The 27,136-nt window shown below is 40.9% G+C and overlaps 1 protein-coding gene across 4 annotated transcripts; it reads right to left on the reverse strand.

Moving 5' to 3' along the window:
• Window positions 1–454: 454 nt before the first annotated feature.
• dnajc6 (DnaJ (Hsp40) homolog, subfamily C, member 6) lies at window positions 455–27,136 on the reverse strand. 4 transcript variants are annotated; one of them, XM_041041243.1, is made up of 18 exons: window positions 26,929–27,136; window positions 21,956–22,091; window positions 16,362–16,411; window positions 15,846–15,994; window positions 14,662–14,784; window positions 13,313–13,446; window positions 12,096–12,290; window positions 11,719–11,836; window positions 11,120–11,199; window positions 10,763–10,956; window positions 8,450–8,827; window positions 7,825–7,893; window positions 6,734–6,835; window positions 6,441–6,575; window positions 6,024–6,359; window positions 5,719–5,867; window positions 5,100–5,276; window positions 455–3,399 (listed from the first exon to the last, which is right to left on the reverse strand). In XM_041041243.1, the coding sequence occupies exons 1-18, from the start codon at window positions 27,134–27,136 to the stop codon at window positions 3,298–3,300; spliced, it is 2,835 nt and encodes a 944-aa protein (XP_040897177.1). In that variant the 3' UTR covers window positions 455–3,297. The 4 variants fall into 4 exon arrangements, with proteins under 4 accessions (XP_040897177.1, XP_040897176.1, XP_040897175.1 ...); XM_041041242.1 differs by having other exon boundaries at window positions 6,441–6,578; XM_041041241.1 differs by having other exon boundaries at window positions 7,750–7,893.

The following is a 27,136-nucleotide window of genomic DNA, read 5'->3' on the forward strand; positions in this document are numbered from 1 at the left end:
ATACAGAATCAGTCACAGGAGCCATAATGACATTTAGTTTGATACTTTAAGTAATTATTAATGATAACACCTCTGTACCTCTGCTAAAGTAGAAGCAGTAAGTTTCTTCTATGTCAGGTTATGAGTATAGTTATTCTTTCAATAGTCGACCAGCACGTGTCATATAACACAGTAACAGTGTAGCTTACTGTGTTGTATTCTGCTGTCCCCTAGTGTTCACAAGGACAACTGCATCTGTAACATTTATTAGGAGACAGAGGAGGACTGAGGATTCCCAGGCTGCCTCCTCTGTTAAACCCACCAAGGCCAACTCTGTGCAGCTAATAAATGAAATAAAAATGAACTGTATTGAGCAAACAAAAAGACAAAAAAAAAATGATGATTGCTGCTCATCCCTTCTGTTTTCTGTTCACTATTTATTTTTGTGCACTGCACTTGATCATTATGTACATCCTGTAACGGTAAACAGAACCGAAAAGAAACACATGAACAGAATATTTACACAATTTAGTAATACTTGAACAGCAGACAGGCAAACACATAACATACAGTAGTCTATATCCAAATCTGATCACTTTCATACATACCACAATTTCAAACAACACACATCCATTGACTACAATATAGAGGTTAGCCTTTTAATATAGCCGTAAGATTGCAGATAGAGAATTCAGTCAGCAAGGGAGCGTATGAGGGTTATTTCACATGTAGATCCTCAGTGTAAATAGAGCACAGAAGCACATACTACACACTTCCTGTGTCTGGTAAGTCACCAAAAAAAGCAGTAGCCTCAAGATCAGAGTTCAGTACTTGCAGCCTGAAATCCACTGTCAGGGCACCCATTTCAGTCAAGACACAATTTTTCTCCTGATATTTGATCCATTCTGGGTCCTACACCAGTTCAAGAAACAGCGCTTCATGTAGTCAGACTCTTTTTTTTTTTTTAAGTGGTCAGTATACAGTCAGCATCCTCAAAGCAGATGAACAAACTGGGAAAGAATGAATTCCAGTGAAGGGAAAAGATATTATGATGGCTGAAAAGAATTAAAGACAATCAGAAAACCATCTTCTTCTTCATCTAAATCTTCAAACCAGAGAGAACATGAAAACAATATTGATGTAAAGAACTTAGAAGATTCATGAATATGTAAAGGAACATATTCAGCTCAATCTGCATGAGGGCAGATGGATTTTAAACCCATTTATGATTTACTGATAACAAGGGTCAAACAGAATAAAACATCTTTACTAGAGCTCTGCCAATATCACAAAGCCCAAACATGAAGATGTTATAGGATCAGATTAGTTTTCTATGAAAACCTCAAACCCCTAAAAGAAATCAAGAGACAGAATATTAACTAAATTATGTGGAAAGAGATTCACATCTGTTCTGGATTTAAACTATTACAGACAGCACCTGCACCATGAACAACTCCTGAAAAAAAGGTTGATACTTTGAGCCATGTGTGTTGTGCCTTACTGTTGATATGAAATGATATCTGTATTATTAAGTGTCAGTGCCGTGACAGAAATGTCTCTCAAATGTAAACAGAATAAATCAAGTAATTAAGTAATTAAAGGAAAAAGAACATTTTGCACTGGCTGCAAATCATTGTTTTGATAAAACTGGTAATGTCAACCAACACAGAGTGATTTGTGTAAAAGATGTGAAGCAGTGAGATATAGTAGAGCACACTGATTCACACATCACTCCGACACAGTTCACATATCACCTTTTTACAGAATTATCTGTCAGTAAAATGAACCCATACCTTTTATTGCATTGCAGGGAGTTTATGGGACCAGCAGAAACCTAGAGACGATCTGTAGTTTAGAAAAGATACTACAGACACGCACAAAAAAAAAAAAAAAATTGTGATGTAGTCTGACACACGATTCCCCTGTTTTGCTAGCTTGTCAACAGTTTATGGTATGAGTTAAACTTACTGGCCCAAAATCCTGAACTTTTCATTCACATAAGTTACCTGATGACGTGCAGCTCACGACAACGACAAAACAAAATGTAGATGAACAAAATGAACTAATAAATAAATAACAATGGCTTTTCTTCAAAGCTGCACTGAGCAAATAGTCCGTTTGTGCTTTCACATAGCTCCTTTTCAAAAATATGTTGCTGTATGAGTGAGTGTGCATGAGGCCACAAGGTGCTTCATGTATGGAACTGTACATGTGCTAACGCTAAAATACCCGATCCCCAGTTTCCTGCAAATATGGAAATGCACAAGGCTTGATTACATCAGACACACCAATGATAAGCAGCTCTCCTACAGTACAACATTATTATGTTTTATCTGTCATATACATATTAAGTAGGGAATTAAAAATTTCGCAGCTTTCTGTGTTTTTATTGTAAAAATCCATCTTTAACTTTTTTTCATTTTGAATTATCCGTACATTTTCAGGCTGAAGGGGATGGAAGCCAACCTGTTATCAGAGTTACTGTCAAAAGCAGTGATAACAGTAATGCCTTAATTCCCCCTTTTCACTGCCATAATATTTTCTAAATTAAATAGATAATAATTTGTACCTCCAAATACCCTATTTTGTATAGAAAATACATTTGGTTTCAATTCAGTTTCACTTCAGCCAGTAAAATACATACAGTAACGTGATGCTACTGCTTTTTTTCTTATTCCTAGGAACATTCAATTGCATGACAAACTGGATTTGATATGACAGAATTGATTATGGATCCAAATGTCACACAAACTACAAAGCAAAATCTACTTCCCAAGCATGTCAAAAATGTCTTGTGGATAAATGGTTGTTGTGCCTTACAGACAATCTAGTGCTCTGAATCTCTAGTTAGAGCAGCCTGTGAAATGCTTGTTCAGTTTACTCCCTGATGTGTTTTTCTCTTATCTTGTGTGTCCTTCATCTATTTTGATCTGTCTGCTCAGAATCAAACGTTTCTCTCTTTTCCTGGTCGTCCTCTGTGACTCTGCTTTGATTGGTGGTTTGGTTCAGGGCTAAGGACACTCAACAAAGAAGGACATTGCTGCACCACATACACACAGTAGGTAGGTACATTAGAGCTACAGGGGGTCATTTGTTCAGTTACACTGTTAGTCTGAGCACTGTAGTTCTGTAGTCTTTTGTCATCTTTGCAGACCAACTGGCGGTTTTATGTTTGTGTGGAAAGAATAGAAGTGCAGGTCAAAGCACAGGTATAAAGGCAGATGCTGAGGGGTGTGGCTGTAGTATGTTGACCAGAGATGGTGACACATTTTTAGGATCAGATGACAGAATCTGCGTTCGTTCCCTCTCACTCTTTATTCAGTAGAGGGGTTTTTGTCCTTGGCTTTCAAATTCTGACCAGGCGTCATTTAGTTCCATGAAAATCATCTTGGCATATTGTTCATATGGTTGTCCTGTTGCCTGTGAAAGAAGAGAGACATAACAGATTGGACCATGTATAGAAATCTTAAAGCTGGAACATGCTCTCAAAATTCAAGAGCTGCAGTATCAACCCATAAGAGATTTGGTTAATTGCTGTGAGTCATTTTGTTCCAGATTCAAGGTGATGGCACTGATGCTTTGTAACTCTACATAAAGCAAGCACTTTCACAAAACTGTTCTAGAGTCTAACTGCAAAGACTTTGTGGTTGCATTACTGTACTTCCACTGCAACAGTCCATCATAGGAGCTCCACAGGTCACGAAAGCCCCAAATATAAGAGCAGACGATATCAATATTTTTCTTACTATGGCATGGCAAGTAGCCAACCACATACATCCTAATTCCAGTTGTTATGTCTGTGGTGTAATGCCTTACACAGCTACAGAAGGCCTTGCTTGCCTTTGATTGTGACACCTGCCACCTGATGCATATTCCATTGTCTCAGTCCTATTCTTATCCTGATTGCCCAAGTGTCTCCAAAATGAGATCTCTTAATTGTTCTGGAGGACATGCAAACTGCTACAGATGTCTCAAAACCCTGAAACCTGTTCCCATACTCCTCATTCCTCAGCCGTTCCCTTGATATCTTCAGAATGACGGTGAGAGACCTGTAGGAGAATTGGACTGTCTTTTTTATTTTTTATAATTTTTTATAGTTTTTATTTTTTTCATTCTCACAGTCCTGATGAAACACACTGGCTGATTTTGGCCACATGGGGACAGCAGAAACAAATCTGTAAACACGACACTGACACATCACTTACACCAGAGGTGTCCAAACTGTTCCACAAAGAGCCGTGTGGCTGCAAGTTTTTGTTCCAACCAATCAAGAGCACACACATTGACCAATCAACTGTCTGAAGACTGAGATCAGTTGATTAAATGAGTCAAGTCTGGTGTTCTGCTGATTGGTTAGAACAAAAACCTGCAGCCACATGGCCCTTTGTGGAACAGTTTGGACACCTCTGCCTTACACAGCTGATTTGATGGACTTACCGGCAAACAGTAGCCTACAGTATTTACACATAGAGCAAATACAGAGAAACAGAGTTGTGTTTGTATCCAGATGATTAATGTAAGTCTAATGTTCACTCTTACTTTAGCCCTTATTGTAGACATTTCTGGCTCTTTAGCTGTTTTGATGCTCCACTATATTCACCAGCTCATTGATTTCTTTGTCTGCCTGCTGATTTGTGCTGCACAGGCAGTCTACACTGACTTTATCAGAGTTTTTACTTAGCTGAAAAGACGCTGAGGCTGATGAGTACAGAGTGAACCAAAACAGTAAAGTTGCAGGCCAGGAAACCAAAACACTAAGCGGAAAGATGCTGAAACACTCTGCAGACCTGAGGGGAAGTACATAAAAGTACTGATTAGAGCTGCTTTAAAATCTGAAAACAAGTTTTCAGCAGCTTTAAGTTCATACTTGCTGAATAATTGGATCTAACCTCTTTTTGCTGTTCAGTTTCAATATCCTGTTATGACAACTCACTTACTGAATATTGTTTCTGTGATTTATTGTGTCAACTGATGAGCTGTGAAAACTTTGGACTGCGCCTCCATTTTTGTCTTTATAAAAGAGAACTTGTTAGATGTAGGGCCAGAGAAGTCTTGTGTTTTTTCTGTCTACGTATCCTCACTTTTTTAGGTCTAAGTCCACCAGACATTCTCTCTCTCACCTTATCTGGGTGGACGACCAGGACTGCTTTGCGGTAGACCTTTTTAACCTGTTCTGGAGTAACCAGGTCAGCCATGCCCACAGGCTTCCAGCGCGTCTCTCCCTCCCACAGCACGGTATGCATGGTGGACAGCAGGGCACGGATGTTACGCTCCTTCCCCTCGATCCAGTCCAGAATCTGGGTCACAAACAGGAGACGGAGAGAAGGGGAGCCATTAGCTGTTGATGACCAGATTTGGAACAATTATTAGAGGAACTGCTTTCATGTTGTTTTGGCTCTGGTGGAATGTTTTTAAAGGAGTAATTAGAGAAACCAAAGTTTGGTTATGGAAGACCTACATTTGTTGCCCAATTAATTCTGAAATAAACAGAAAGGCTTTAACAGCCAAAGGTTTTTGAGTACACTATCCTACTTTTGGGAATCACTGAATTGCTTCTATTGTACCAAACTGGATAAACAGATAACAAAAACCCTCTGAACTAATGTCAGACAGAAACTCTCCCCAGATGTACAAATGCAAGAGTCATGGGACCTTGTTCTGTTTCTCAAAGATATTTTGAAAGCAAAGAACAAAACTCATGATGTCTTTTGTATGTATATGTAAATGAGTAGCGCCTGCCTTTAGTTTCTCAGGGTCCATCTCTTTGGCCATCTCCTCCTTCCTCATCTCCGCTATTGTCCTGGGTCCTTTCTTCTCTTTGGTCCCTGCAAAGCCCTGACCAGACAGCAGGTCATCAAAGTTGGCATCTGAGGCCTTGGGCTTAGAACCTGGTAGAGAGAAGTACAAACAGAAAGACAGAAGGGATTCTGTTTTTAAGCCCAGTCACTTATAATCCCTCACAATTATGGATGCAATGTACTGTGAACAACCAACTTTCAAATATGGCACTACTGCTTGCAGGCAACAGTAAAATTGTTGCTCACCCATGGCAGCCTGTGCTTTACCCCCTGCACTGGGCGAGCCTCCTCCCATTGCAGAGAAGCTAACGTTGTAGTTGGGTCTGTTCTGGGGCGACGTGTGAGGCATGGAGGTGTGGCTGGGGCTGGGCTTTGGCTGCGGGGTGGGGCCCTGTCCTTGGGGTTGCCATCCTCCACTGCCTCCAGCACCTGGCTGCCAAGAAGGGAAGCTGGCTCCTGCGTGAGGCTGCCACCCTCCTGCATGCTGGGGAGATGGAGGAGGCCGTGATGGGGAGCCCATGGGAGGGAAGGAAGGGGTTGTTCCAGTAGGGGTGGTGGGTTTGCTGGAGAAGCCAGAACCTCCTGTGGAAAAGGACATGCAGATTATGGCATACAGATGGAGGTGAAAATGGCAAATACTTGGGTAAATTTCTACTGACTGACCTCCAAGGCTTCCCCCAAGGTTGCCTAAGTCAGCAAATGGGTCCAGGGTGTTTGGCTTGGTTTGGTGGGTGGGGGTGCTGTGGACTGAGCCCGTGGGGCTGGTAGTGGCTGACCGACTGCCCATACCAAAGCCTCCTGCTTAATGAATAAACAAATAGTAATGCAGGAGAGGGAAACTCATACTGATACATAGGATAAACCACAAACAGTTGATTTCCCACATTAAACGATTAGATGTCTATGCTGTGTACATTTGTGTACTTGTATGTGTGCGTTTGTGTGCTTGGCAGTACCTGTGCTTGTGGCAGCTGGTCTGTTCCAGTCCCATCCTCCCATGGCATTTTGCTGCTGAATGTTGACGGTTGGGGTGGTAGGCGGGACGGGGGAACTCCGGCCTATTCAAGCACATAAAGGTTTGTCACACACAGAGCACACAGTCAATGAGAGACATGAGCCCACACAGCCAGAGAACATAATAACAAGTTTGAGCCTTGTGAGAGGCGTTGTTAGGGGGCTGTTGGATGTCTAAATGGATCTAGTAGCTAGTTCTTGAAAAGTGTTATAAAGGCCACAGGTCATGTACTTGTACATGTTGAAATGAAGGTTTGCAAACTCCTCTTTAAATTTATCAAACCTGTTAGGCTCAGACCAGGTCCAGACCTGTTTTAAGGTCCGTACTATAAGTCCAGGTTGGGTTCAGGTCAATAGTACACATTTGATGTTACTGTTAATTTTACACTGATTAAATGTACACTAATAATATTGTCATGGTCTCACTTCATTACAGACACACTACTATGTGAAAGGTGTTAAGTCTAAATCTATAGTAGCAGAATTTTCCTGCCCTAACTGAAGTTAAAATATTGGGTTTAGGCAGAGTTCAGGTGAATGATGGGGAATGACTCGTGCTGGGGGCAAAATATCAAGTCTCTATAGTCTCTATGCAGGAGCAATTAGAGGTGCTGCAAATACTCATTATACATCATGCAAACTCATACATACAACACACAGCAGCAGTTTAAATAAAAGGCTATCTCTTGCAAAGCTGATGTCTGAGTAAGCAATTAGTAGAGCAAAGCTTAGAAAAAAGAAACAGATATTAAAAACAGTGCAGTCCACTGAATCTAAATAAAGCCACGTTCGAATGCAATTTTTCACAATGCATGTTTATGTGTTAATGAGTGGCTGCAGACTTGCAGATACTGTAAAACATGCCTTACCCTGATCTGGGGCAGACTCTTGAAATGTCTTTATTACATCAACAATGCTGTGACACAGTGTGCAGCAGAGCAGCAGAAGCATGCCTTACCCAGGCTTGTAGGCTGCAGGGTGGGTGATGGAGAGCGAGCAGCATGCAGGAAGGGGTCTGGCTGCCCCACGTTACCTGGTCCAAGGAATGAACCCATCATGTCCTGAGATTTAGGCATGGGACCCGTCCCAAAGGGATCAAACGCTGAGGGACACAAGATACCCACCATTGTTAATGTCTTATTCTATAAAATACCATGACAAAAGATTTTTTTTAAAGTTATTTTATTTTGTTTTCTCTACTATTGAATTACAGAATATGTAGTGCCTTTGAAATTACATGTATAATTATATTTTAAATCATACTAGCTGGTTGTCCTCATGCCAAAATATTAACTACATTTTTGTCTAACATTTTTATTTCACAAGACGTATTTATTTGTTCTAGTAACTGCAAGTCCTTATTTTATTGTGAAACATCCTAAATTATAGATTCTTCCTAACTATATGCTGCTTCCTTCCTTAAGGACTACTATTTTGCCTTTAGTAAGAAAATTAATTCTAAAAAAGAATTAATGTGATAGCTCTTGGAGCACTTTTTGAAAGTGCTATACTTTTTTTTTATTAAGAGTACAGATTCATTTTTTATTTATATTCATGCCTGAACAGATAATAACCATATAAGTTTGAAAAACTATGATAACTTAAGCTGATGTGGAGGTACAGCCACATATAATGTACCTTCAAGCCTGTTATCTCACCTGGTGGTGCAGGGGAGGGACATGGCGAGGCAGTGCTGGGGACTACTTTATGTGGTGTGGACTGGGTGGATGAAGGCCCACTGGCTGGCTGAGGTGGTGCTCCAAACAGATCCCCTAGAAGATCAGTGGCTGCGGCTGCAGTAGACGGGGGCTGAGATGAGGGGCATGGGCGGTTGATGTCCTCCCCATCCAGCCCAAGAAGATCCACTTCTTCAGCAGGTGTAGGAGCTGCAGGGGTTGGAGCAGGGGGGTCGGGTTTTTGGGGGGCTGTGCTAGCATTGCTTCGCTGGCTGGAGAGAGAGAGCATCTCATCGTCAGAGGGCTCACTCTCCTCGCCATGCACCCGACCGTCTGGACCTCCGTGGGGCCGGCTGGGCTCTGTAGGACAGTGAGACAGAAACAGATGGAAAGAGATAGAGAAAGAAAGAGACAGAGGTGTGTGAACGTGAGAAGAGTCGTACAAAGTGGAAAAGGCAGCGAGTGAAGGGGATAACAAAGAGGACATGGCATTAACTGGGTAGGAGGCAGACAGAAACACAGAGCAGTAGGAGGTAATGGGCAACTATGTACAGTGGGTCAACGCTGCTACAAGCATCAGCTATTCTTAATACTGTGTGTTGCACACTTTGCAGTCTGCCAATAGTTGGTAGCTGCTTTAAGATAATTGGAGAAGAAATTGTCTAAAACAACAAAGTTAATCTCTATTTACAAGAATCCAATCGATAAAAGACAGTATGCTTTTAAGGAAAGTACAGGATGTACAGTATGGCTATAAACCATGTACTTAGCTAGTACTCATTCACAGCAATATTTCACTTTGGTAGAGCAATTTGTAATACTTATGGTGGCACTGTTTTCCTTTAGGTATCATGAGTAGGATTATGTGTTTTGATTTCCCAGTTCTCCATATCCACAAATATTTTTCAAAAACACTTCACTGGATACAGAGAGACAAAATACACGTGCCTTCTGCTGTAGCACTTGTGTTGAGGGATTTACTTAAGAGTCTTGTAGTAATTTATTCAGGTCCCAAGAGGTCTGATATTTATGCCAGAGGCAAGCATAAACTTTTCTACCAAAATGATATATCACTGCATAACAAGTATGGGATTTATTTCAATTCAATCATTACAGCTCATAAATGGAAACAGCCAAGTGATTTTCCAGTAAAATGGGATTTATTTGTCGGTATTTATTTGTCGATGTTTTAATAAAATCCTCTCATGCTTACACTCATTAGGGGATAGTATGATTGAATTGAACCAAGCCTGGGTTAACTAATGTCACTGTCCTGTGCAGTTTCTCTAACAGATCTGTTTCCTCTACTATCTTACCCTCCAGATCCAAGCCTTCCATCTCATCTTGTAGGAACAAAAATGAGAGTCACATTAGTTTGTTTGTGTATCTACATATTAATGTCTGTAAGTGTGTTTTTGCAGACTCTCTATCATCCTAGCTAATCCGTGATATTTTGCAGCTGTGCACCATTTTACACATTTGTGCATGTAAATCTGAGCATGAGCGTGTACATGAGTGTGTACATGCATAATGGATTTGTGTGTGTGAGTCTGTGTGTGTGTGCCTACATTATCGTTCACTTGTTTCTCTGTCCTTGTGAGAACCAGTGTGATTTTTGTACTGTTTCACAAATGACTTTGTCTGGCCCTCATTCTGGCAAAGGGGTACAAAGAAGTGTACGATGGAGTTAGTCTAGGTTTAGTACTTGGGTTTAGGGTTAATTTAGGATTATGATTAGTTTTAAGTAAGGCTAAACACTTGACGTTAGCTGTTACAGAATACTGTAATACCAGCAACAGTTAATGTTACCAATTTTAAATTTACATCTTATTCACGTTGGAAACTCAGAAAAAGCAAGTGAAGAAAATATCCAAATGTGTATAAAAAGAAGCACAAAATAATGTAATCTACAAAATTATACATAAAAGATGTTTTAGAAATCACTGACTATCATGGTATGGTGTTCTGCAAACTTATTTTCTTTTTTATTTTATTTTATCATTGAGGTTTTGAGCTGAAAAACGCCATTTTAATTTTAACCTAACAATGACCTTCCAACAACTACAGCTTCAATGAGGCGTCAGTCTGTGTCAGAATCATGAGAGATGTTGTCATTGATTATTAACAATATCATTGTTGTTTTATATTTGTTTAAATAACAAGCAAAGTGACAAGGGGTTCAAATTTTAGTAGGCAGTATGGCAGTGGAAGTGTGTGAGTCTTCCGCATAGAGCTTCCCACCTCAAGCTTTATGTACACTCTGTCATGTACCCAGTGTACCCCTCCCTACAGTACCAGCAATAGCCAGTGCGTCCTGATGTTCCTGATGGCAGGAGAAAAGCACATTGGGGCTGAGGTCTTTACAGGGGAACTGCTCCCATGGTGGCGTCAGGTCTTTTTGCTTGTCCACCCCCTCTACCTCCACATCCAGTATCACGTGAAACAGCTGGGGATACTTCTCAGGAGAGTCACACGCATCAAGTTCTGGTCTGAGAGGAGAAATAAGGTGTATGATAAAAGAAAATGCATGTGTGTGACAGTGAGAGGTTATGAGTGCGTGTTGTTTTAAAACATAACTGAAAATCAGTATTGAGGGATAATTGTAAAGGGATCAGGGTTTGCTCTCCTGCTATACAGAAGAAATATTCTTACTTGTTAAACTTTAACATGGTGGTTCCAGGAGCAATGAAGCCAGTGTGGAACTGGATCTGGAAGATCTGTGTGTTAGACACCTAACAAAAGCAAGACAAATGTAAGTAAGTCACTTAGATTTTTGGGAGCTACGTCCTAGCTGTCAAAGCTTTAGTTGCATGTGCATTAAAATTTACAATTAAAAACTACAAGGGAAATTTTGAAACAGTAAAACTTTAAATCAATGTATCAGCACATAGATGCGATAACCACAACAAACGGTGACCAAAACTAGATCCAAGTTGTGAAAAAAAAAAAGAAACATCTTCATTTTACTGTTAATTGTGTATACAGTGACATCTCTCACTCTATGTTGGTGGAAAACCACATATTTCCTAAACTAAGCATGTCAGGAAATTAAAAACCTTTGCTTATTCTTTCCTCCTGACATTCTGTGGGTTGTGCTTGGACTGAAGATGCACGAATATTCAAATAACTTGCAGCCACATCCTGAGACAGCTTCGGCCAATATGATCATGCCAGCTCTGTCACTGTTGATGTTGACTTTATCCCTTACAAAGGCTCGAAGGATTTGGCATAGTGCAGTACATAAAATGTACCTTGGCCTGCAGACGACCTCCAATGGTCGACCTCATGTGGTAGACAGAAACCACGACATCTCCTTGCACACTTACACCCAGAGGGAACACCACCTTCCCCTCTTGGACTCTGTGCTCTCTGGGGGGAGGGCAGGGCATGGAGAGATAGCAGGAAGAAGGGAAAGGGGTTGGGGGGTGATTGAGGGCACATAAGGGGAGAACAAACGTGGTGGTTATTGGGTAAGAATAATTGAAGGTTATGAAGTGAGGAGAGAGGGAAAAGGGAGAGTGCAGATTGGGTAGGAAAAAAAATCATCATTTGTTTTTCGCTCCTTGACCATGCAGTCACACATATATCTTATACTGGATTACTTTGAGCATCAGTATCAAGTCACTACCTCATCCTCTCATACTCCTGTGCAGTGGTGAAGATCTTTGTCTCTCCGATGAGGACGTCACAGAAGGGCCGACAGCCGCTCCTCTGCTTGTTGAAGCAGGGGACCGGGCTAATGGTGAGGGCCTTGATCACCAAGGGCTTGGAGTGGGGTAGACTGGGCTTCTCTGATACCATGCTACACACATAACCTATGTACCTGCATGGGGGACAAGGAAAGTCAAAATCATAACTTCTTTTCTCGGTGTCCTATTTATCCTTACATTTGTATTACACCTACATTTCAACAGTTTTTTTTGTTCTGTTCTTGTTATCATAAGTCAGTATCCATTATTATAATACATACAGTGGAGGCTCATTATACTCCACAGCATCAAATGCTGTATCAAGCCAACAAGCACAAGCACCGAGCAGTTACAGAGCAGTGAAACACCCTGATAAGTGCAGCCAAATCAATTTAAGGACATTGAGCTTTGTCCAGAATGATATTATTGCTGCAATTTCCATTTACTCTGAGTCAACTTGCACTAAACCTCTTACTCGTGAGAAAATTCTTGCATTAACATGGACTGATAAATAATACCACTGCTGGCTGTAAGGGTAATAAAATGTCCATCCTTGAATGCATGCCAGTTCTGCAGGCCAAGATTCTTGCTTAGGCTGCAGAAACCAGTGACTGCTGGTTGTACTGTTTGGCTTCTACATGTTTCTACCAGTTTTTAGTAGCCTGTCACCTAAACTGCAAATGGTCTGAAATTATGCTGCTGTGCCAGAATCTAAAAAATGCACTTCCTTCCAAAATTGTAGACAATTTGTAGACATGGCTAAAGGTCGAAACCCACTGATCTGATTTCTTTCGTGGAAACTGGATAATATTCAGTCTCGATGGAAAGCATAATTTTGACCATGTTTCTTAGGTACAAGGTTTCTTCATCTACCGTCTGCTCTTAAAATACTGACATCTCATTTTCCTCTCACTTTCTGTCTGACTTTAATTTGGCTCTCCTGTCAATTCTGGCAGCTTTACTAGGTTTACAGAGTGATTTAACAGCAGAGGAAAGAAAAGTGGATGTGTAAGAGGTAATACAAAGAGGCCGCAAGCTAAATTTCAGTGTCGCCAGCCTCAGCAATTACAATGCCACTTTCCTTTCTTTTCTTCCTCTCACTTCCCCTCTATTCTCTCTCATTCTTTCTCTCTCACAAATGCCAGAGGATGCAAACCTGCGGTGTGAAGGCCAGAGGCCGGAACCTGGTCTCTTGGCGCTGAGAAGCTGCATGGCAGGAACTGGGTTGTTGAAGAGGTGGCAGAAGCAGAACATGGCACAGACCAAAACGCCCGAAGGAGCACGACCATCCTAAAAAAGAAAACAAAGGAGACAGTCAGAAATCTTATAAATTGTTGGTCTGGCCTGACATGCATGTTTTGTTTACCCCTACACCGCTTCCATTTACATCTTAGTTTTGCTGCAATGGCAGTAGAGCGAACATGGATGGATCACACCACTGAACAGCGACTCAAACTTTATGAATGATTGTTGTAGATCTGCACTTTACCTCTGACTTAAAGATAAACTGTTAAAGCAACCAAAAGCTACCTAGTTCGAGGAAGTCTATAAATCATAAAAGTTTAAGGACAGCTAATCTGATGTTAAACTCATTTGCACAAGTAGGTAACTAAAACAGTAGTAGCTCACTGAATACATTCAGTGTTATAAATTTACTGTAGTTCATTTCAGGTTACAGGGAGACAAAAACATTCTTGTGAACTGAAGCTGAGAAAACACAGTTTTTAGAAAGGAACTGTTTGTTGAAGATTATGCAAAACGCAACAGTTTGCCAAGCCACAGCCAAACCACAGTGACTTGGCAATAACACTCTCTGCCACATGCTGGTGTACAGTATTGCCATCACTGAATTAGAACAGACAGAGTGTTTCACTGAATATTTCAGTGGTGGTTGTAGTGCACATTTGAATTGCAGAGTATTTAGGGTTTTAGCTGGGCTTGAAATATCCCTGACAATACCAAAGCTTTAATGTGTCATTGTAGGTGTACTAAAAAGTGCAGCTGGTCACTAAGGAAATTTTGTTGAGTTTCCCAAACTGATCTCTGTCAAGCAAGACACTTGCATTTTGGGAAGGAAGACTTCTTTACTTACTTTCACTCTTTTAACTCTCTTTTATCAAGCACAGACACCTAAATAGGAGACTCAAGGATACATCACAATTTAACTGAATTTTAGCCTTGGAGGCCACATCCGTGCTTCTCTCTTCTACTTTATCAAGAAGGTCCAATTCTCTTTTCAGTACAAAACTGTGCACAAGCTGGATACTCACTAAGGTAACCTATCAGGATGAACATTGGACTGCATAAGCATGATATTTTCCGCAGTGACACATGTTTCAATACACCTAAGTAGAGACTTTGTCCTACACACAATTATAAATAATTCATACTACGATTGATTCATACTAATTTCACTTTCATATTCTAAACTGATCAGAATAGACAATCAATGAAAAATTGAGGGTGGGGATGAATGTGATGAAGGCATTTGATCCGTTTTCTTACCGAGCAGGTGATGACACATACATTCTTGGGATTCTGTTTGAGCCAATTGTGCATGTTCTTACACACAGCAAACAGGTTGTGGAGGCTGGGAGCCTGGCGAGAAGGCCAATTACACTCGGAAACCTGGAAAGGAGTTAGTACAGGAAATAAGAGGGGGAGGAAGAATGATAGACAGAGAAACATAAGCAGAGAAAAGGGCAAAGAGGAGGCAGAGAGCAAATGAGATGGAAATACAAAAAGACCAAAGAAAGGCCGAGAGACAGAGGAGAGAAGCAAGAGAAAGAAGATGAGAAAGCAAAAGAAGAATTGGTAGAGCAGATGAAGAAGATATATGTCAAGATAAAAATCAGGAGGGGCGGAGAGAAGAGAGGTGGAGGTTAGCAACAGCACTGCAGCAGCAGAGCAACACAACAAACAGCATGATGAGTCATCTGCTAGAGATACAGCGACTTCCACAAGCAGACAGGGGGCCATCTTAGCCATGTTAACTCCACAGCTTGACTCCTCAGATTCCTTAGATGTTTCTGCCGAAGGGTGGCAGTCTTTCATCGACAGAGATCCCACATGTGCCTTCATTTGAATCCAAATCCAGCTGTGCAAAGGTGTTGAATGGTATGACACAAGGACCCTGTGCTTGAGTCATGTCCATGACATAACCGTAAAGATGGAATAAGACAGAATTTTATTTTCTGAATGGTATCGGGGTTTTTTACTAGCAACAAAATATTTATTTATGTGAAAATAAACTCCCTAATTTTGCTGTAGCAACCAAAAGCTCAGAGTTTAATTCAATTTAGCACATTAAACCTTCTTCAGTGGAAGATTTTTTGGGGGGCTTGGTTGCTACAGGGCTGTATAATAAAATCAAAGTATAACTTGAAAGCATAAAAGGCTGTTACTATGTGGGAGCAATAATAGCAATGATAGACCTGATTGGGTAAATCTAATTAGAGGCTTTACTTTGAGTACTTCCATAGTTTATGAGCACATATTGCAACAGTCACCACTTAAAAGGCTGGAAGATCAAATATAGCCATCAAGCTGAAAATAAGTCCTCATATCTCACACTAGTGTTGTAATAATCCAGGGAGTGAAAATGGTGCAGCAACCACTAACAACTAAGTGCAAACTAATAAATCTGTAACAGCTTGATCTGTAGCTTCATGAGTCAGAGTCACACTCACCCTGTTGGAGAATTTGGCTCCGCGGTAGTTGCGCTGTGATAGGTTGAAAACAGTATAGTGGTCAGCGTGACGACTGTCGAGAAAGGAGCGGATGTCCTCCACATGGTTCTGATACCCAATCTGCACTGACTCTGCTGGATAGGTCATAACTGAAAAAAAAAAAGTCTGTCGGTGGAGGTATTTTAAAGAGTCTCATTGACAGATGACACAAATGTTACACACACAATGTGTAAAGCAGGCTTACACAGGTCTGTAAAAAGGTGAACTGAAATATGGGTGGTGGGTCACACATATGTCCACATTCTAGCATGACTATCAGTGGCTGCACACAAAGCATGATGGGATAGGAGCCCTCAAGCGACAATTTGTACAGCTGACTATGTCCTCTAAAGGACACGATCGCTGTAAGCAATTTGAGGATGAGAGAGGAGGCCAGAGGGAAAGCTGAGGGAGCAGGTATTTGTGTTTACATTTTATTACAGTGTTAGAATTATAAATGACCCCCCATGTGTTTACCTATGATCCGTGAGGTGATGTAGGCAATGTCCAGCTCCCCTTTAGTGTACCTGAAACAAAAAAAATAAACCTTAAATGATTAATTTTAACAAGGGTTTTTTATGCAGTTCTTAAAACACACAATGAAAAAGTCCAGTGATCCCCAAAACAGCTTTTTAAAATTTGAATTTTTCACAGAAACAAACTTTGGATATTATTACAGATATACCATTATTTTACTGTATCCAATACAACAGACACATTTGTGTATAGTTTTCAGACAATTTAAGCATTCAATAAGGATGGTCAGAAGAAGCACTACTCTTGAAAAATGTCAAATCATGAAATCACTGTCAGGGCATCGGACTGCATGTCCTGCATATCCTGCATATCCAAGTAATTAGACTCAACAGGCTTTAGAGCAGACGCTTCCATGTGTCTGGCTGTGGGGAAGTTCTCTTCGTCAGGCTCACCACACCAGGCTGAACTGCCCAGGATCAAAGGAATACCATATTTGATTCCTTCAGTTGAGCAGCATTGCCTCACTGCCAAATTTAGCCATTCCATATGGATTTTTCTTTTTCTTCAACTTTGAGAACAGCTGCAGTGCACACACATACAAGTAGTCCACTACTGCTGCATCATGGAGGAGATGGAAAGCTGTATTAATGAAACACTACAAAGCAGGTGCAGGGTGAGGTTTGTGGTCGGGGTGGGATTTGTTTTAATAGATAACACACAATTTGTTTTACATCTTGTAATTGAAGAGTTGATTTGAAGGGCTATTTAAAAAAAAAAGTCTTTACTCAATAGCAGCAAATGGCTCAAGTAGCCACTGCACTGCAATTATCATGCAAACCACATTAGTAGGCTAATGTGTATTAAATTGAGTTGACTTGTTGCTTACTGTGAAAATACCCCAAGCAGAGCTGATCTGAGCCAGTCATCTCTGTGTGGTCACAGAAGGGTGCCATATGCCCCTGATGCAATCCCAGACCTGGTTATGTAATGCAGTGCTACACAATTAGAATGCTTTCAAGTGGGAGCAGGCTAAGTGTGTCTTCGGATTATCTTCACTTCTAAATACAAATAGCAACATGTGTTTGGATATTTGGATATTGTGCTTCCTCTTGAATTAAAATAATAATAATAATAATAATTTGTTACACTTTTTCAGTGTTATGCGTTCTAGCCTTGAAACTGCTGACAACTGCTAACACAGCAGACAAACAACCTGAGTTAAATCCATCAGAGAGAAAGGTGGGAGGAGACTGCTGTTGTGTCTGTAAGTCCCCTATAATGAAGTAATTGGACCACACTTCTATTTTGAGCCAATTCTGTGTGTATATCCCAGACTGTGAAAAGCAGACTGCTTCTGTTTCACAGGATGCAAAAATATGGTATGCACCATTTCCCCCCAAAAGAGCCAGTAAAAGATAACCTTACTTAATATGGCACAGCTAAAGCAATAGATAGCAGGTCAAGTGTCAGGTTTAAATGTTCATGGCCAATAGTTATGCAGTATACAAATAAGCAGTCTTCCTGACCTCTGTGGATAGAATTGCAGCCAATTAAAATGTACTGCAAGGTGTGGTACAGACTGAAATGAGGGGAAGGACACAAGAAGGGAAAAGCGGCCACTGGAGAATTTTTCTCCTTTTGCTGTGTACATTCAATGTGTTTGATACGATGTAGACATGTAAAATAAAATAGAATTCTAATTTACCAACAGAATTTTATCCTAGACTTCTTGTCTAGCTTGGCTACCTTGGTTTAAAAACATCAACTCTCAGAAGTAGGATCACATACAGTAAACAGCAATATTTATTACACCTCAGGATCCTCCAAGACAAACTGGAAAACATTGCAGCAGGAAATGGATGGATGGATGGATGGATGGAATGTGAATGACAGGTGAAATGCAGTTGTAAATGAGTCTTACATTTTTATTTCTGATTTCTCTTCATTATTGAATGGAATATATAAGATCAGAGAGTTTGAGATTCCTAAATTATGACCAATCTCTTTTGAATTATCAAATAATAAAATAATGTATGTATTTTTTTAGGAAATACGTACAATACGTTCTTGTTACTGTACATATTTATTTTACAATGCCTTTGGTCTAACTGTTGTTTATGGTATCTCATCTTTTTTCTCATTTGTAATCACTGCTATTTAATGAGTTGTCTGATACTGTTTTCAAAGTTTCACAACTGCTTCCCAGTAAAAACGTCAAAGGCCAACTGCTGCCTTCAGCTCTTACAGGAAGTGTCTTCAGCTCGCTGCATAAACACGCACCTATACATGTCTACTCTCACACAGTGAGACAACAAAAACACACGTGCAGATACTCAGCACCAACGCTATTTTAAAACCTTTGCTCTTTTTCAACAGTATTCTTATAGCATATCTGCTGCATAATGAATCGTTTAAAGAAGGGAATAAACGAATATAAGAGGTAACAGAAGGGCACTGGCCATCTAATGGTTGCACTGCAACCCACTGACCTCAGGGCCTGATTAAAGTTTTTTTCACTCTTGACAAAAATGCTGCCAAAACTGAACGCACTGAACCAGATTTTTTCTAGTTGATCCTGAATCCTTTCATCACAGTTCTCCTGACTTGTTTACTCTGAATAACACAGAGAGACAGAGAGAAGTGCAAATGAAACGGGGACAAGTGAGAAAATAAGCGAGAGAGGATGGATGGAAACCAATGAAAGAGAGAAAGAAAGAGACAAAGCAGAAAGGAGAGAGAGAAAGAGAGTCTGACTGGGTGGGGAGGTTGGGGGAGGCAGTCTGGGTACAGACCAAGGACACTGTGCCTTTCACAAAACCAGATTAGCCATCCATCGCTGTTGTGTTTCTTACAGACAGAGGAACACACTGTTGTTTCCAGATTGGTTTCCCCGTAAAATTTCTCTTCAGCCAGGTAAACAAACAAGCGGGCTGTTTTAAATAATTCAGCAACAGCCCTTTTCTGTGAATACAGATGAGACAGAGGGAAAGAGGAACCAATCAAGTCTAGTTGGCGTGTTAAAAGAGGGCCTGGTTAACGACGTGTTCGTGCTCGCAGGGGGTTGCCTTAAATCAAGCACGCTCTGGGGAATTTCTTCTGAAGTGTTCCAACAGTTGCAGTCAATAACCTTGTATGAAACTTTCTCTTCTCTTTAAGAAGTCACACATACTCTACCTCCGGCATAAATGCTGCTAACTGAGAAAACCTTCAAGCTACAAAAAATCCCTTTCTATGTCAAAGAAGAACAATGTGTAATTCTAGAGAAATTTATGCCAGTTAGGTAAACGAAAATCACCTGAAGCTCGAGAAGCCAAAACAATGAGTTGCCAAAGACGACAAAATGTTCCTGGGAGCTGAAGGAAACTGCCAAGTTGAATTGTCACAGTTCATTCAGTTATGTTTTCATTCTCTGCTCGCCTTTTCCATTTTCACTGTCTGTCAACCCTGTCACTCCCACCTGCCCTGCAGTAACCTCAGCCCTTCCCGCCTTTCCAGTCACATGATTCCCCATTCCCTCATTAGCTCCCTAGTATAGTATCTACGGTCCATTCCACCTGTGCTTTGCATATTGGGCACATTGTGCCATGCCCTGTTTTTGACCTCCTGCATGTTACTGGGCTTTGCCCTTTGTCTGCTGTTCCTGCCTGTTACCAACCACTGCCTAATTCCTGACTTTGCCTCTCGCCAAGTCCTTACATGTTCCTGCCTGCATGACCTTTTAATAAAGGTGAATTGTTTAAACTTTTCACTGGTGTCTCTGACACAGATTACACATTGTAATTTGACCTGTTGTTAACATAAAAAAAATGATGAGAGCAGTTTTAACCCATTCAACAAAAGAAAAAAAGGAAAAAAAGATATTTACAGTGTTTTTGTCTTGACTAGTTTTTAGACTGGTCTGATTGTTGAAATAAGCAAAGCCATCTTGTTTTCTCCTAATAGATGTGTGGGATGTGAGCGTGACAACAATCCCATCCAAGTTACAGATACTTTGGTTTCTTGTCAGTTCTAGCAGGAGAAAAAAAAAGACTGAATATCTTATCAAAGGCTATCAAGAGCTGTTACCTTGAAAAGTGCTTTAACAATCTCGAGCAAATGGTGCTTGACAACATTATTTATAAGAAAAATGAGATTCTGCTAACCTAAAATGATATTATGACTTTGTTGAATTGCCTTTTTTGCAGGGTGAAAGAGAACAGGCCACCTTTTGTGAAATACACAGATATTTCCTATAAACACCAGTGTCCTGCAGCTCTTTATTATATCCTGCTAATCAACTGCTGTCACCCTCACAGACACAACACAGGCAAACTTCTGACGGTCATAAAACAGGATTATGATACTATATCTATATAATCCCACCATCATGCTTGGAACTGCTCTGTAGATCTACTATATTAGATAGTGAGTGGTATAACTCAATTCCCAAGATGCTAATTTATCTAAAAGGATAATAAATTACAAAGTACATCTAATCTTTGGTCAATCACTCAATGTGTTCTCTAAATAAAGTTATTAAATGTTATTCTTGCAACAACACATCTCTGAAGTGTGTCAGACCGCAGCAGGAAAGTTACTGTTGACACTGTATACTAAAATGCACCATATTATTGTACCTCTGCCCATCTACCTTCCCTTTCTGAGGCTTTCAGGCAGTTGCCACGGTAGCCTGCCTCCCACCACCCCATTATTCCAACCACCCACTCAAACACATATATGCAGTCCACACAAAGACACAACTCCACACACAGAGCCCTGATGAAATGAATCCTTCTGTATCAGCAGTGCACTGGCCATTTGGCACAATGAACTGCCATGAATAATTCAGCAAGGAGAGGTGCGATAGACAGCAAAGAGAGGAGAGGAGAGCGGCAGAGAGGAGGAGAGGTGGAGCCCAAAGGAGAGGCAAGAGGCGGCTGAAAACATGAGGGAATGACAGGACAGGAGAGTTTGCCAAGATGTGACTAGCAGAGGAGGGGAGACACAAGAGAGGAATAATCACGATCAAATTTGCTGAGTCAATAGTGAGAAGAACTGTGTGTGTGTGTGTGTGTGTGTGTGTGTGTGTGTGTGTGTGTGTGTGTGTGTGTGTGTGTGTGTGTGTGTGTGTTTCTCTGACAGCACAGAGGCCCCTTTGTGCTGCCCTGTGCAGATGCCTGTGCACAAACACTGGGACGGCCGAGCAGTGCCAGACTCTGCTACCTCCCTTTCCTCCCTCCATCCACACAGCTCTGTTTCACTGCTAAAGCTGTTGGAATCCTACTTTGTAATCAACTACTAAAATAACAGTCACTTAACTAATGTGATCGTAACATTTGATATTAATGAGGTGAACATGTGCAAAAGCAACTATTTTAATAATGGGTCCTCAAAATAATAGTCACAGCCATTAAAATCTTTTTACTACAGGCACCTACAGAGTGTGCAATTACTACAGTTTTAGGCATTTCAGATGCAAAGAATGTCTGCTGAATATATAATATACATAGAAAAACAGAGGGACAGAGTGAGAGGATGGAGCTCATAACCAGATTCCATTTAAAACAGTAACAACACCTTGCTACAGTACAAGTATGAATATAGCAGTCACTTACGTGGCAACCTGATGCATAACCTTGTTAGAGGTGTCCTTCAGTGTGTCCTTCAGGTTGTCCTTAAAGTTGCTGAAGAACTTCCCGGCTCCTCCCTTCACCATGTCCAACAGTCCTCCACCATAACTGGCATCCATATCTGGGAATGATATCAGCCAATCAGAATCCAGAGGGAAACTAGAATTCCTGCCTCACAGTTGTATGCTTCTGCCAACCAATCAAGTTGCACTTTACATCCATGTCTGTACAGACTCAGGGCCTTTCTTCAAATTTGGGAAAAAAAAGGTTAAAGAGGCGAGGCAGGGTAGTCATTCTAGTTCAACATAAGAATTACATTACATTTTAAAATTTAAAAAATTTAAAAATGTTAGACCTCTGCTTATTGAACATATGTGATGCTTCAATTCTAAACTTGAGCTTAGAGATTTCAGTTTGACTTCAGTGATGCACAAATGAGTCACTGGACAACACAACAAACGTGTGTAGGTGTGAAAGGATGATGGACAGGAACAAAAGAGACAAGACACTTAAAAGAAAATGTATACCATCTGTGTATTGTCCTCTGTGTGCCAGTGTGTGTGTGTGTGTGTGTGTGTGTGTGTGTGTGTGTGTGTACACTGCAAAGAGTAAGCAAGTGTTGGAAGAAACTCAAGTGTCATATCTGAGTCAGCACCCCTCCGGTGATCTGAGATTTCCTCTCTCTTTCTCTCTCTTTCTTTCTCTCTCCCCTTCATACATCTGTACACACCAACCAGCATCACTTGGCAGTGCTGACAAATCTACAAACATTAAACATGATGCAGCAGAAAATCACCCACAACAGGGATTTTCAGAGTCTAGAATCTCATTTAAGCACTTGGGTTCATCAAAAACTTCTTGCACTCTTGTCCACAGGACAGACCAAGTCCTCCTTATCATCTGAAACCGGTCAACTGGTTCTCTGAATCAGTGGTTCTCATGATGGAGACCTGAATCAGAGAAGTAATTTCACTATAACTAACTAATAAACTAATAAATAGATTAATATTTAAAAGCAAGTATGACACAAGAAGAAAGCTAAAAAGTTGGAAAAGTAAAAAAATATAGCCAATAAGGATGAGATCCTTATTATCTCTTCACTTACTGTGCTCCCGCTCATAATCCCCATAGTAACCTTTTTTTCACCTGCGAAAATCTTCTGAGATTTGTCAGATTTTTTCTTTTTCTAGATAACATTTGTGGTTCAGTGGAGGGACACATTCTAGACCCAATTTAACAGCAGATTTTCATGCTTAGACACATACTTACAAAGACATTACACACACTGTCTCAGAGGGAATCTGTCTAGACAGATAGGCTGGCTGCTGAGATAAAGTTTCCTGTGTGTTCAGAGAGCAACTGCTTCCACTCTTTCTTTTTCTTCATCTCCTTACTCCATCACATGCCTTACTTGTCTATTCTTGATCCCTCCTCTCCTCTCTCTTTCTCGCTTCATCCTGCCCTCCCTCACCATGTGTTATATTTGAGACAATTCTTCACTAAGTTCCAAATTTAGACTTTTCATGTCTGACTGCAAAGGCCTGAAATGGCGACCAGGATTTATTTTTCTTCAGAGGAATAAAGCTCCTGCTTGATGAGCTCATGTTGAATGAGTCGCATAAATTTTCAAAACTCTGATGGGACTTCGCCTGTGGCAATCAGCCTGTAGTAATCAAGATTACTAGTGTTAGATCAGGTTTGGCCACCTGAATTACAGAAAACGCTTTTACTGAACGCACACTTACACACAGTTTTAGTTTTTTATATATATATATATATATATATATATATATATATATATATATAGATTTTGACAAAACATTTTTACATGACTTTACCACAAAGGCAAAAGGAAGAAGAAATAATTAAAGCATAGTGCACCACTGACATTTTCACATCTGACCCTTTAAACCTTGCAACCTTTAGCTGACAGCAGGCATCGTTTTTTTTTACATCTCATGAAACTGCCCTGCTCAGATGTACTGTCCTCAGCTTTTTGAAGTGAAATTGTTGCATGTGTTTTAGGCATTTCAGCTTTATTTACCTGTACAGCAAAGGGTGTCGACACTTGGTAAGAGAAAATGAAAGAGTATAACATGCAGCTAAATTCCCTCCAGAAAAACACGCTCCTTGTCTTTTTTTAACAACTAATATATTTTATAATAGAACCGGATCACTGAACCTCTAATTCATTTTGTTTGTTGCCTGTATCTTTGGCTACTGCCATATACAAATTATTCAACCTTTATTTAGAGTCAAAGTTGGGGAAATACATTCACTAGTTGCTTCTGATGGTAGCTTCACATTTGGTGTTCAGACAAGAAAGTGGTATCAATCTTCTCATCTAACTCTCAGCAAGAAAGTAAGTCAGCATAATTATCAAAATGTAGAACTATTGCATTGATATAAAAGCCCTACTGAGCACGTCTGTAGTGTGGAATATAAACTGAAAGGCTCCCCTTGCCTTCTTCGGGACAACACTGTAATCTTACCAGTAAGTTTTGGTCTATTTTTAACCTCCTTACAGTGCCGATTTCTCAGTCAGTGAGCATGACAGCATGTGTTTGGAAAACCTGAATCCTGCTCTACCTTGAAATTATGAGCTAAGCGAGCTCAGCCTAGATCTGCCAATCACGTCTGATACCTGCACAGGTAGAGAGGCAGCTGTGATGATGAAGGAACAAACGTGCTTTAAAGAAATCTCCAAACACAGAGCTGCTCCATGGAGACAGGACAAGGCCAATAGCTCAGCCCTCCTCCCTCCTCAACCGCCTCCTATAGCTTTCACCAAGTCCACCAATAGAAACAGATGGAGAGGGAGAAAGAGAGAGAGAGGTAAGGAAAAGAGAAAGACAGTTCTGGTTATGTCCAGAGGGATCAGTGGGCAGTCTGAATATGCTTCCCTCCTCTTACAGCCCAAAACCTTTCTCCCTCAGTATCCAGCTTGGTGCGAATGATACAAATAGGTGCATATGCACAACAATGAAGACTGACAGGAAAACACACTGGACTACACGCAATCTCACTGCTGCTACACTGGGCAAGGCCTTATTGTGTCCTGGACCTGAATGACTGCAGCATCAACCACGAATCTAATCTGCTTAATTATAGGTGCTGCTGATGAGACAAGCAGTGTATGATTAATCATCTACTATACGGCTTAACCAGAGGAGTATTACACTGCTTTGAATGGGAATAAAGCTATTATAGGCTGCTGAACGTATGGCACATTGGTAGAAGCTGTAACAAACTGTAGGTGCAAACTAACAGTTAAATAGTCAAATACAATTTTGTATAAAAGGTCTGAAATTCTTTTTTTATAATCGTGAAACTACTTCTGTATGTTCAAAAGGTTTCACACCGATTTAAAGTGCTTGGCCTAGTTTTAAAACACTCCGAAGCCAACAAATACCTGTATTCGACTAGGATCCTACACTCTTTATGTGAATTACAAGGCTTATATGTCCTGATTTTTTAAATTAGATGTGCAACCTAAACATTATAACTTACAAAAGAGGGGACTTAATCAGTCTGATCTATGATTCAAATCCCATCAATATATTAGCTATCCTTGAAGTGCTATCGTGAACTTGTAGTGTCCAAACAAGCTCATACATTTCTTTACCCCCAGTGATTACAGTTTTGTTTTTGTTTTGTATTTAACACATGTAAGACTGCAGTCAGGTCATGCCGAGGCCTGTATAACAAACTGAATCCATCAAACTTTTATCACAGCTGACAATTTGACTTGTCCGTCTCTTGTCTGTTTTATCTTGTATCTATTTCTCTGCATGTCTGTGCGAATCGGCCTGCTAGCTTCCCCGTTGGTCTATTAGCCACTCTATGTGTGTCTGTGTCAGTAACCAGATGGATGTGGGAGTGTGCATGCTGGTGAGCCAGCTACAGTGACAAACCCTGCTAATACAGACACCAGGGGAGGCTCTGATACAGACTCTATCAGGTAATACAGCCGCAGAGAGCCCAGCCACTCACAGAAAGAGAGAGCAGTACATTAACAGCACAGAGAGCTCTAGGCTTTGCCAGAAAGATCAATGGCTTGTTTGAATGGGTTCTCCCTCCTTCTAGAGTGCCAACCTTTACCCCTCAAATCTATTTTTTTGTGAATGGAACAGATGGATACACACAGACACACAGACAGAGACGGGTGCACGTGTACATCAAAAAGACCATCCTGGCAGGCCAGACAGACATCTGACACTGGAGCCCCCCACCTTCTCCACCCACATCCCCAACCCCAATCCCCTTTCCTGGTTGACCCTCCCACCTTCCTCATCCAGCTTCTTTTGTTTCACACAAATGCTCTTCCCTGGAGGCTGGCTGGCTCCATAGAGCACTGCAATGAGGTGAACACAGGGCAAAGACAGGCACAAGCTTCACCTGTAGTTACTGTGAATTCAACCAAAGGACCAGTTAAAGGCACCTTTGACATTAAAGATCATATTTTTTTTTTTTTTTTTTGCTTTAATTCAACACATTAGACGACTAATGCATCATTCATGGCCAATTAACTTCTAAACTGAGAGTATTTTGTTCTCCTGCTGCTTACAACCAGTGCAAGTTATCTTATATTATCTGTTAACTTATGAGAATGCTAGTACAGTTGATGGATGGTGATATTATTTCACATTTAAACCCCTTCTGAAAAAGTTAATAGGGTACGAATGTGGCTTCATATTTGTTCTGCATTTAATAGCCCAATGGCTCCATTCAGGATGTGTCTGGGAACTACTGGGAGCCCTGGAGTGGATTCCAGTAGGTGCACAGCATCATTGCATACTTTCAGTATTGTTAGCCATTGTGCTGACCACTGCTAACTCTCCAGCAGGACAGACAGAGGCCGCGTTTATATTGTGTAAAGTCATCTCATCTTACTCAAACACTCTCCCCAGCAGCGTACAATCGCCATCCAAGTTGCCGGTGGCGGTAGGGACTCTTACCTGAGCTGTCCATGGTGCTGCAGTCCTCCTCTCTCAGCGGGCCTGCCTTCGGTCCAAGGGTGGCCGCTATGGAGCCTCCGAGTGCGCCGCTGCCGCTGCTGCTGCTCCCTCTTCCGATACCGAGGCTATCTCCGCCGCTATCGACCAACTGCAAAGATTCATAGCCATCGTAACTGGTCTTTTTCTTGTAGGCCCCCAGCAAGCTCAT

Source organism: Toxotes jaculatrix, chromosome 6 (genome assembly GCF_017976425.1).
Source record: "Toxotes jaculatrix isolate fToxJac2 chromosome 6, fToxJac2.pri, whole genome shotgun sequence".
NCBI classification, from domain to species: domain Eukaryota; kingdom Metazoa; phylum Chordata; class Actinopteri; family Toxotidae; genus Toxotes; species Toxotes jaculatrix.